This window comes from Mirounga angustirostris, unplaced genomic scaffold, assembly GCF_029215605.1.
Source record: "Mirounga angustirostris isolate CCGP_5_RB_7025 unplaced genomic scaffold, mMirAng1.0.hap1 SCAF_1, whole genome shotgun sequence".
In the NCBI taxonomy this organism is placed as follows: domain Eukaryota; kingdom Metazoa; phylum Chordata; class Mammalia; order Carnivora; family Phocidae; genus Mirounga; species Mirounga angustirostris.
The window spans coordinates 3640341-3652434 of record NW_026991709.1 but is presented as its reverse complement, the minus strand read 5'-3'; the positions used below and the strand labels follow the sequence as shown (position 1 = coordinate 3652434).

The window sequence follows — 12094 nt, the reverse complement described above, 5'->3', positions numbered from 1 at the left end:
GATTGACTACTTGAAGCCTGAACAAGGGTGGTGTAGAATTAATGAGGTGAAACCGTCTGGGGTCCCGGCCTGCTATACAGGACAGAAGTCAAAGGCTCTGGGACACAGAAGTGTTCTTTGCGAGTGACTCAGCCACGTCCTCATCACAGCCTCTCCCCTGCGGGGCCCAGAGGACAAAATTGCATGGGCGTCCTTACAGAGCCCTGGGGGGCTGTCCTCTGCAGCCTAGAGGGGATGCTGGGGGGCACAGAGCTGGCGCTGAATTCCGATCTCAGCAGGAATAATGGGATCCCAGAGTGGGAGCAGCACCCAAGCATCAGGGACCAGGCGGGCCCCAACGCCTCGAGGAGGCACGCGGATGGCAAGACAACAGTGACTTGGCATGTGTGTTGTGGCTCCTTGCTCACGGGCGTCCCCGGACACGAAGGAGATGCCTACCAAGTGCTGTGTGACACGTTCAGGTATGAGAAGCCCTGGTCTGCTGACTCCTTCCCAGATCCCAGACCAAAGCCAGTTTTCTACACCCAGTCCTCACGTCTCCAGAGAGACACTTTACGATGTGCCCCCTTGAATTGCCCTGTTTTGAGAGTATCATCTGTGTCCTGCTGGGATCCCGATCTCAGAGGACCATGGGTCGGTGGGCCTTCTGTTCCTGTGGGGGCAGTGGTCATTACACAGGTCATTATAAAAATAAATCGGGAAGCTCTCCTTAGCAGAGGACAAAGGGACAAAGAAAAGCCACCCAAAGAGAGTCCAGGTAAAACGGAAACCCAAAATCAAAGTACATAGTGAAAGCTTCAGCTCGATTAGACGCTGTCTCGATAAAATAAAAGCTATGAACATAGGTTACCTTTACCTTGTATTTACCAAGATGCAAATTATGCAACACTGTAGCTGTGCCCCCCAAGACTTCATACCAACCTAACTAGAGTTGCAGCCTTCCCCAGTGGTGGGATTTCCAACCTCAGCCTGGAACTCCCTGACCGGCACTAGCCGGTGGCCAGCAGGATGAGACCCCCTGCCTTCCCACGGGAAGGTGACCTTGCCTGAAACCACTCTTCGTCTTTTGCTAATAATGCCCTTGTCCTGCCCATTTCTGCCTACAAAAGCCTTCCATTTTCTGCAACCCCTGGGAGCTCCCTTCCACTTGTCCAGTGGGATGCCGCCCCATACGTGAACCCCCAGTAAAGCCAATTAGATCTCTCCATTTACTCGGTTGAGGTTTTGTTCTTGGTCATCCTAAAACCCTGTCGTTTCTTAGGTGATAAGAGATATTTGGTTTATGACCCTGGTTCCTGACACGAAGCTCCTAACTCCCTTGGAATTTCCTGGGTGATAGGAGTGTCTCTTGTTCTAACAAGGTGGCTCAGGATGGCTCCCAGATGGCCCTACCTGCCCACCCAAAACTGAGACCAAACCAAACAGCAAGCAAGAAGTGGCATTCGTGTACCTGGCAGGAGAGAGAGCCCGGAGAGCCTGGATCCCTAGCTAGGGAGGGGGGCATAGACAGGCTCCAGGCCATCCCTTTGGGTTGAATGAGCAGGTGGAGGAGCTTGTCTGAGACAATGCCCCAAGAACCTCACCCAGGAAGGCAATCATGCAGGGAAGGATGTGGCCCCCAGGACGGCTCCAGCAGAGGGCCAAGGCCAAGGAGACAAAGCCACAGGGCTGGTGGGGGCCAGGGGACAGCCCCAGTGTTGGACATCCTGGAATATGAACTATTTCCACCTTGAGGTCAAGAGGAATGTTGTAATTGTTCCACTCATGACAAAGACATTTGGTGAACAGGACTCTGCCCTCCCCTGCATTACACGCAGCAGGTTCCACACCTGCTGAGCTCCTTCTGGACCCGGCCCTCCCGCGAATAACAGCTATGCACTCTGTGCAAGTTACAAAACAAGGCCCGGATGCCGGTGGAGAGGGGACAAAAGGCAGCCAGCTTCTAGAAGAGAGCCAACAGCTGCAGGAAAAGGTGGTGAGCATGACATCCATTCGTGTGGCTTCAGCCTGCAGCCGCTGCAACCGTGCAGAGCAACCTCAGCCCCAATGGCCCCTGCCTGGCCTGAAGGGCCAGAGGACTGGGTTCGGGGCAGACACAGCCCCGGAAAGTGAGCGGAGAATCCAAGAGCAGAAAAAGCCAGAAAGGAGGACACTCAAATCCTGCGGATACATCTGCCTGATTAGATTCACCAGACTGCAAAGTTCTGCTCATCAAGACTGTCAAGAAAACAAAGAGGCAAGCTGCGGACAGACAGAAAACATGCATCTGGGGAAGGACCCGTATCCAGAATAAAGATCTTTACAATCCAAAAAATAAGATAAGCCACTTAAAAACCAGAAAAGTATTTGAACAGACATTTCACAAAGGATGACGCATAAACATCCAAAAAGCACGTGCATTAACACTCAGTATCACTTGCCTTAGCTAGAAAGAGCAATATGGACACAACTGATGAAATTTGAATGAAGATGTGGGGACGGGGGAAATTCTAGCAAATCCTATCAATGTGAGATTTCCTGATTTTGCTAATTACATGGTGGTTCCGTAAGAGAATGCCCTTATTTTTATAAGATATACTCTGAAATATTTAGGCGTATCTTACACTCAAATGATTCTGAAAAAAGTAGTATCTGTTTACCATAGCCCTCCTCACCTGTGGTTCCGTTCTCCACAGTACAGTTACGGCAGTTGAGAGAAAAACCCTCTGAAGCTCTGAGCTACAACACCGATTTAGATTTCTTTCTAAGTCAGCATGACGGTACGTACACTTTGTTCAAACCAAAATCTGACTTCTGGCCCACCACCCATACATCGTGCACCTGCTTTGTGAATGAGTAATCTGAAGAACATCTTGTCCTTCAGATTCCCATCAATGCCCCTGCTCCCCACATTCCTTTACGATAAAACTCGTGATTCCTGTCTATATGCTAATCTGTAATCTCTTGGGCTCTCACAAGATGCAAAAAAAAAAAAAAAAAAGCATATAACTCCGTAAAAACTGTTCATTCTCCAGAGCACATTATTCCCTGTGAAGAGCTTGTTTCCTGGACAACTGTCCTAACTGGGCCTGAAGAAAACTCTTTCTTTTTTTAGAGATTCTAAAAGGTTTATTCATTTTGTGTCGACACAGTCAACCACCATCCAAAAGCAGATGATGTATCGTTGGAAGGTCAAAAGTAGCCTAACCCTAGGTCAGAAAATCTATGTCACTCACCTCACTCCACCTCATCACACGGGCATCTTACCTCCCGTCATCACAAGATGGGTGAGCTTAGGGCAATAATATACTGTGTGAGACAGAGACCACATTCATGCAACTTTCATCACGGGCTATATTGTTATAACTGTTCTATTTTATTATTAGTTACTGTTGCTAATCTCTTACAGTTCCTGATTTATAAATTAAACTTTATTACATGTATGTACGTATAGGAGAACACAAAGTCTATACGGAGCTCAGTACTACCCATGGTTTCAGGCATCCGCCAGGAGTCTGAGAACATACTGCCTGCAGATAGGGATGATTACGGAACTGCGAAAGTATGCTTATACACACATATACTGTTCTTTCTTTCTTTTTCATGCTCTCTTTCTAAAGCAAATGGAGCAAGATAGAAATGATTCCGGAGTCTGGGTAAAGCATATACAAGTTCCTTCTACTATTCTTGCAACTTTTCTGTAAGATTGAGATTACATAAAAATAAATTACAAAACATCAAAACCACTGGAGAATGTAATGAAATTTTCAAGGACTGATGGGGTTGTGTCAAAATGCCCAGAGGTGGGTATGAGGAGCTACCAGTGGCCAGAGCTGTCCGTTTAGGCACGATAAAGCCAAGGATCACAGTGGGTTGAAACACAGAGTCAATGAAAATCCATGAGTCCACGAGGACCGCCCAAAAAAGAGAGATCCAGGACAGACCAACGTGCCTGCATTTGGAGCATCCATTAAACTAACATCCTGCTGGGGCGCCTGGTGGCTCAGATGGTTGCGCGTCTGCCTTCGGCTCGGGTCATGGTCCCGGGGTCCCGGGATCGAGCCCCACATTGGGCTCCCTGCTCTGCGGGAAGCCTGCTTCTCCCTCTGCCTCTGCCTCTCCCCCTGCTCAGGCTCGCTCTCTCTCTATCTCTGTGTCTCAAATGAATAAATAAAATCTTAAAAAAAAAAAAACTAACATCCTGCTTTTAAAATTATTCAAGGGAAGGAAAGAAGCATTTATCCTGTCTTCCCAGGAGGACCGTATTTCATGGGAACCGAATAAACCCAAAACTTTCCTGCCTAATAAATGTAGAAGGGACAGTAGATTTAGAAAAAATTGTAACCATTACAATTATGGTTAAACAATGGTGGTCCCAAAGATTTCAAGTCCTAATCCCTAGAATCTGTCAATCTTGCCTATTCAGAAAAAGGGTCTTTGCAGGGGTGATTAAGCCTCTCAAGGGCCCTTACAAGAGAGAGACAGAAGGAGATGTGATGATACAGACGAAGAGGTGTCAGGTAGTCAAGGAGCACCGGGGCCCCCAGGAGCTGCAAGGACTTGTCCTCCCCTACAGCTTCCGGGCTAGCCCAGCCCTGCATGGCCCTCAGGTTTGGACTTCCAGCCTCCAGACCTGGGACAGAAGTGTTGATTGAAGTCACTCAGTTTATGGTAACTTAGGACAGCAGCCCCAGGAAACTAACACAACAATGAAAGTGATTCAGACAGGGGCGCCTGGGTGGCTCAGCTGTTAAGCATCTGCCTTCGGCTCAGGTCATGATCCCAGCGTCCTGGGATCGAGCCCCGCATCGGGCTCCCTGCTCAGCGGGAAGCCTGTTTCCCCCTCTCTCACTCTCCCTGCTTGTGTTCCCTCTCTCACTGTGTCTCTTTCTGTCAAATAAATAAAACCTTAAAAAAAAAAAAAAGAAAAGAAATTAAAAAAAAAGAAAGTGATTCAGACAACGATCATTAGCCGGTGATGAAACATGGAGGTAAGTGAGGCTGGAGACTGGAGGCTCTACAATGCCAAAGTAACAGCACACACACCACTTCTAGCGGCAGGGGACTAACGCAGTCCAGACACACTCCTCTTCTGACCTGATGACACAGGAAGTACACAACGCACACGATGGTGAATTTAGTCAGCCATTCACAAACGGTGAATCCACCAAGCCTTTAGCCGTAACTTCTAGGAACAAGAAATACAGGGGATAGCAGAACAAGCTAAGAGAGCCCAGACACATCCAGGAGCTGCGACATTCTGCAGGCAGCGGCTCGGTCTTGCAAACCAGTGTTGCGGGAGGGACTGCTCCCAATAAAGGGCATAAGACTCCCCAGCGCAAGGCCATTCCACACCCTGACAGCGTGCCTCACACAGCGTGCTCCACCGTAACCACCTAAGTCCCCTGTCCCTTCTCCCTCTGAGGCATTCAGACACTGTCCCCTTGTGATGGGTGGTACTTAGAGCACACAGGCACTCTGAGAACACAGTAAGGGAGCGCCAAGTAAGTTGAATTGGGGAGGGATTTGGCAGTGTGGGTTTCTGGAAAATATGCATGTTCCTGATTTGTAGTCACTTCCACGTGTAATTCAGTTCTTGCCAGCTGCTCTGGAATAGCTTCCAGAAATAGCCCTGCCACCCATTTTGGTGACTTGCCCAGCACTCCGACACATAGGTATGGGGTCACAGGTCAGATCTCCCCCTGCCCTTGTCTCGTGGATCCAGCACCACATCTGTGGGAGTGGAGGAACGAGGTTTGAGGAGCACGGCGCCAGGCTCTAGTCTGTGGATATTACTTCAATCACCAGACACATAAAGTTGGACTCTCTCCCGTCAGAAACATGATGATGCAGCATATACAGTATGTGATGTGAATCACACACAGTAGGATTTGATCAGACTGCATGCAGGTAGCACACAATCCTGAGGCAGTTTCGTGAACCCCAAGATGTGGGGTGTTCTCTCTCCTCAATGGTCAGTAGTTACAAACCACACTAAAGGAACAGCTGTGATGACTTCCCTCATCTCCCTACAGGAAATCTTGCAAAATTATTGTCATAAGAAGAGGCTAGCAAGGAGTATCCTGGCAAAAATGTAGGAGAAGTGTTAGAATATCAGTATTCTGATAGTTTTTTAGATGTGCTATTTGTGGATTCACCAGCTTTTTAGTTTGTAGTTTTTTTGAAATTTCTTACTCTAAAATAGTATCTGCCTTAATGCAATTTTATATTCATAATGTTCTGTGTGTTTTTGTAAAGAGGCTTGGATACCTCATTCATAATGCATTGTTCTTAAAAAAGCCCCCTGTTTGGGGACCTAATGACCATAGATGCAGCACATGGTGCCAGGCACACCAACTCCAGAGACCATTCTGGGGTGAACTGGAGATACCACCCTCCAAGCAACTCTGGGGATGGAGGAGGATGACGTGAATCTGGGGAGATGGGAGACCCGGGGGGGATGGGGCTCCTCCAGAATCACGTGTCTTCACAGTGGTGCTGGCCGAGCCAGGGGGTGCCCAGACAGTGTGACTGTGGTCTAGGCATTAGCCCCACTGCCCACCGGAGGATCTGAGGGGTGTGCACCACAGGTCAGAGCCATGTCTGTGGGAAGCCCTGCCCCTTAACCATCTGCCGGGTCCCCCGAAATCCACACTGGGATGCTGAAGCCATGGAATGGGCAGGAGTGCCCCCTCCAGTGGTAGCTGATGGTTTCTTGCCCGAGCCCAAACTTAACTTTTTTTTAAGACTTGATTGATTGATTGATTGATTGATTGATTGATTTGAGAGCGAGAGAGAGAGCTGGGAGGAGGAGCAGCGGGATAAGCAGACTCTGCACTGAGCATAGAGCCCGACTTGGGGCTCAATCCCATAACCCCGAGATCGTGACCTGAGCTGAAATCAAGATTCAGATGCTCAACCAATTGAGACGCCCAGGCGCCCCGCCCTAAGTCTATTTACTGTGCTGTTTTGTGCACCTTGCACACAGAATTATTTTCTAGGGTCTTCGTAGCTCTCTCAAGGGAGATTGGAGAGAGAAGCTTTAGTAAGTGTTACTCTATGAGCGTGGCCAGAAGGCCACCTCCAGGAACCGTCTTCTGTGGTGTTAGGGGTGTGTGACCTCGTTCTTTATCCCAGGAGAAAACAAGGCTGAACAACCACAGCCAAATAACCTGGAGACTTCCAGCTTAAAGAACTCACAGAGGCTCATCCATAAACAAAGGATGAGGAAGACATTTATTCATACTGTGCACTATTTAACAACTAATGAGAAAGATTAATAATGGATTAGCATCAACTGGCCAAATAACAGAGCATTTGGGGGATATAATCTCCTATTCTTCCCGCTCGCTTCAGCTCACTCTAGTAGCTCTGACTGTTTACTTTCTTCTTCTTCAAAACTAACAATTCCTGAGGGGAGAAAAGAAACATGAGTATATTCCACACTCATTTTTTCTATTTTGAAATTCTGTGTGCTAACAGATCTTTTGCAATGAATAATATTATAAATATTAAGCATTTACTGGGCAAAAAATACAACGTTAAATTTTATCTTATACAGACTTTTGTAGTTTTTCTTCGGTACCGGTGTTAGGAGTGCATTGGACAGTTAGGAGTCAGGGCCAGGGTCCCCAACAAGAAAATATGGAGTCTGGACAGCTAAAGTAAAATAGCGCTGACATCTCGTTTTGCAGCTTAGACAGGACCGGACTAACATTCTGCTTTGCAGCCTTTGCAGAAGTGACTTCTGCAAAATGTCCTAAAATAAGACAATTAACCACCAAAGCATTTGTCAATATCACAGGCAAGGGGCAGTTAAGACATAAGCCCCCAGATGGCAGCAAAAAAAGACAATCAGCACATGGACATTAACCTAATAGGTAGACAGATACGTGACCAGAGCCCTGATTGGCACGGTTCAGCAACCCTGACTGCTTAAGATAGCAAAAGAACTCATAAAAACCCCTAAACTTAGACTCTCCGAGGGCAAATCTCTCGGGACCCCTCCCTCTCTGGGAGCTTTCTACTCTTGCTTTGCTGCCCACCACTCTCCGACTGGTCCACCTCTTCATCCTTCGAAGTGGTGTGACCAAGAACCACAGACCTAAGGGGACAAAAAATCCCATAACAGCAGCAATAAACTAAGCAAAAGATAAATCAAAGTCAATGCTGAGAATATTCCCATGAGAGTGAGCTCAGTAACTATCTTTGCCTGCACACATTGTCCACTTATGACCAGCTTTACAAACGCGAGGCAGCACGGCTCGCCCTTGCTTCAGTCAAAAGAAAGGCAAGGATTCGCTACATTCTGATGTTATCTTGAAAGTATCATGAATGGGGGTGGGAGGATGGGTTAGCCTGGTGGTGGGTATTGAGGAGGGCACGTTCTGCATGGAGCACTGGGTGTTATGCACAAACAATGAATCATGGAACACTTCATCTAAAACTAATGATGTAATGTATGGGGATTAACATAAGAATAAAAAAAAAAAGAAAGTATCATGAAAGTTAGAGTTATTTTTTATTGTGAAGTAAACTCTATAACCCTCACTGCTGGCGATGAAAAGAGATTAGTAGGCTGAACCTCAGACATAATGTAGGAATCGTGTTAAAGCTTGAGTTCCTGTTACTGTCATGAAACGTTTGCCTACTAGGCCCGTGTTTACTTTAGCCCGTTTTTCGTTTAAGGCATTCTGACATTTTGGCACCTACCCTGGGAGGTGTGAGTAGCACCATCCCTCCCCTCCCGGCCCACTGCCCCGCCCTCAGAAATACTTCTGATGCTGCCACACCTGCTCCATGCACCTTCCGGTACATCGCAGTCAGTGGTGGTCACACAGCGGGCACACGGCGGTCGAGTCACAGATTCTCCACGCACTTCCCATCAGCCCTTGGTGCCTCCAGGGCCCCCTGGTTGGGCAAGCAAGGTGTCCCCCCACCAGACGTGCTCAGGATCAGCCATAGCCTCCATGTAGGGAGCATCCGTATACCATCTAAATGCTCTGCAGATGCAGGCCTCCTCCATCCTCACAAACCTCAGGGCATTGGGGACAAACGCAGGATGCAGGGGGTACAAGCAGGAGGTCCCTCTGGCTGCTGCTGGGAACCCCTGGCATCAGCCCCTGCACTCTCAGCCACGGGCCGCCGAGCCACCAGCGCGGGCTTCTTCGTAGTTCGACTCACTTGCCAACAAAAGCCTAACTCTGTGTGCGCCTAACGCTTTGAGATGGAAACCTGTTTTACAGTTCCTTATTGCAGAGATTATCTTCAAAAAAAATGGGGAGTACAAATCTTCAAAAAAGATATTTGTTCTTAATTTGCAATAGAGACAGACTAACCTGCACGGGGTCCCCAGCCTAGCAACCACCAGACCACTGGGTCCCTCACCACCAAGATACCGCCTTAAACCAGACACAAGAAACTAGGCTCCAAGAAGAAAGCCCTCTCTGACTTCCTGGGGTGCCCACAGCTTGCAAGATTTTTCAAAGATTCTAGGAACCTGAAGCCCCAAGCAGACTGAAGGTTGAATCCCTGGCCTGTGACCCGCAGATGCAGAGGCTTCTGGATTAATGGTACACTCAAACCCACTTAAAAAGGGCTGATTCCCAGCACTGCTGGTCCCTAATCAGACTCCTGTGATTCAACCGTGGTAAAATCAGGTAAAAAAAAAAAAAAATGGGGGCGCCTGGGTGGCTCAGTTGGTTAAGCGACTGCCTTCGGCTCAGGTCATGATCCTGGAGTCCCTGGATCGAGTCCGGCATCGGGCTCCCTGCTCGGCGAGGAGCCTGCTTCTCCCTCTAACCCTCCCCCCTCTCATGTACTCTCTCTCTCTCTCATTCTCGCTCTCTCAAATAAATAAATATTTAAAAAAAAAAATGAAGCCATGTTATAAATCTCTAGTGAGACTCTGCAGCCTGAGGCTGCTCTTTTGGTAAAAATGGAGATAATTAGCACGTGACAGAGAGCGAGAGGCCGTGCAGGGCAGCAGGCCAGCAGGCCGTCCCCCGCACAGTCAGGGGGTTTGTCGGAGGGCCTGAGAGAGCAACAACCCCATGGCCCCGTGCGAGTCCTCAGCCGGCCCCTGAGATCTCGTCCCAGTCCCCGGGGCCGCCCATGAGGCCAAGGTCAAAGACAGGAGAACCCGAGAGCCCTCCCCAGTGTGCGCCCACCTCCTCCCTGGGCCCGGGAGCGTGCTCACCCTGGTCGATGGTGTCATATCGGAAATCCTCTCGGCCCTCCTCCCTGGAGCCATCTCCATCGTCCTCCCCAGGCCTCATGGAGTCGGTCTCCCCCTCAGAAACATCTGCCAGAGCCTGGCCCTCCTCCGAGAGCTCCCCGCCACCTGACATGAAGCCACAGGAACCACTCTCATGTAGGCTGCAGGCCTGGGTCTCAGGCGGCTGCTTCCTGGCCTGTCAGTGCCCACTCCCTCCTGCTGATAGTGTGCCCCCCATCCCCTCTGGGGACCCCCCTCTCCTGCTTGAAGTCACCCAGTCCAGCCCAGATCTGGAGTGCCCGAGCCCCATCTCGGCAAGGGGTTCAGATGGGGCACATCTACCTCCCACCGAGAAGCTACACTCTGTTCCCCAGGGTTCACAAGCTGATGGGTGACAATTCCAGAGAGTCGATGAGCATTGCTCTCCAAAGGAAGGGAATGCCCACAAGCAGAGACCAGAGAGGGGAGGCCTGACCCTGCCATGCCTGGGGCTGTCTCCACCCCAGATCTCTCCAGCTGGGGGAACCCCAATACATGAGGACTCCTGCCCAGTGTAACCTTCTCCAACAGCCCTCAGCACCTTGGCTACTTCTCAGGAAGACCACTGGGATGGGGACGGACAGCTGCGGCTGTCACCGGGCTGCTCTCAGCCCTGGCCCAGGCTCAGGCTCACAGCCAGTCGCAGACCGAGGGGGGTGGGCTTTTGGTAGCAGTGCTTCCCAGGGGACCAACCAGGTTGTCCATCTAGCCAGTCAGTCCCACTGCCCCCCCTCTTTCCACCCCCAGCAGGATCCGACCCCCCACATTATCCTGCACACAAAACAGGCCCAGAGTCCCAAGCCCACAAAGAGGAGATGCCCAGTGCCAGCACCCGGGGGGCGCCCCGTACCCTCGGTTCCTGGAGCCTCTTCTGGGCCAGGCCCGTCCGTAGGTGGCTGCTCTTCGGGGAGGGTTGGGGTCCACAGAGACAGTTCTGTGATTTTGGTGGCTTTCCATTTGGGAACCACAGTCATCATTGTCGTCTCCTCCTCCTCCTCCTCTTCTCCTCTTTCCTAATTTAAGTTCAAAAATGTGAAATTACCAGCATGTGTGTAGACTTGGGGTGGAATGTTTACCCCGGGCGGGGGGGGGGGACATTTCGGCCACCATGACAGCACGGCTCAGTGGTCAGCCCAGTTGTCAGCTGCCCCTGGTGGGATCTCGGCTCAAAGGTGGATCTTGGAATCGCTAAGACGAGGCACAGACAGGCATCACCACGTGGCACATTCATGTTCCCGCTCCTGCCGTGAGCGGCTTCCGGACTCGACATTCCCAGCCTTCTGGAGCAGTTAAGAAGTGACCGAGACCGGGTGTGGCTTTCATGTGCTCGGTCACATTTTCCGGGTCTCAGATTTTTTGTGTATAATTAGCTAGCCTCCCTGGCAGAAAAGGGCTGGAGGCATCCTAAGACGACCATATAGCATGGAAGGGCCTGAATACTAAAGCTGTAGAATCAAGGATTATGGGGGAAATGAAATCTCATGAAAGTAGAGGGAGAGTTGATCTCTCTAAATGTGGGATCTTTTGTAAGAGTGTACAATTCCGGCAACTGAGCAGCCAGCACATGCCCATTGGGCCGAGCATGCCAGCCTAGTCCCCAGTCTTGTAACTGTCACAAATTTCCCAAGATCTGAGTATCAGTAAATGTGGGAAATGTCACTGTCACATAGAGGATGATACCTATGACAAAGAGTGACAGAGACCTACCTATTACTTCCGCTGAGTCGCTCAGAACTAGATGGCTTGGTTGCCAAATTTCTGAGCTCCATCCCCATGAAGGGTGATGTCAGTGCCCTAGAATCACCGAGGGGCTCGTGAAAACAGGGGCCGGAGCTTCTGCGTAAAGACGTCGTGGGTGGG

The 12094-nt window shown here is 49.8% G+C and overlaps 1 protein-coding gene across 8 annotated transcripts in view; it reads right to left on the bottom strand.

Annotated features, from left to right (window-relative positions):
* The window catches only part of RSPH1 (radial spoke head component 1), a 34535-nt gene that overhangs the window by 9523 nt on the left and 12918 nt on the right, over window positions 1-12094 (bottom strand). For 4 of the 8 annotated variants that reach the window (XM_045902417.3, XM_045902413.3, XM_064578530.1 and 1 more), the window contains 3 exons: window positions 11085-11247; window positions 10178-10321; window positions 7193-7389 (listed from right to left, as the gene is read on the bottom strand). In XM_045902417.3, coding sequence (XP_045758373.1) covers window positions 7337-7389; window positions 10178-10321; window positions 11085-11247 — 360 coding nt within the window. In that variant the 3' untranslated portion in view covers window positions 7193-7336. Of the gene's footprint in view, window positions 1-306; window positions 5168-7192; window positions 7390-10177; window positions 10322-11084; window positions 11248-12094 lie in introns of those variants that run through there. The other 4 variants (XM_064578505.1, XM_064578519.1, XM_045902415.3 and 1 more) reach the window with 2 other exon arrangements.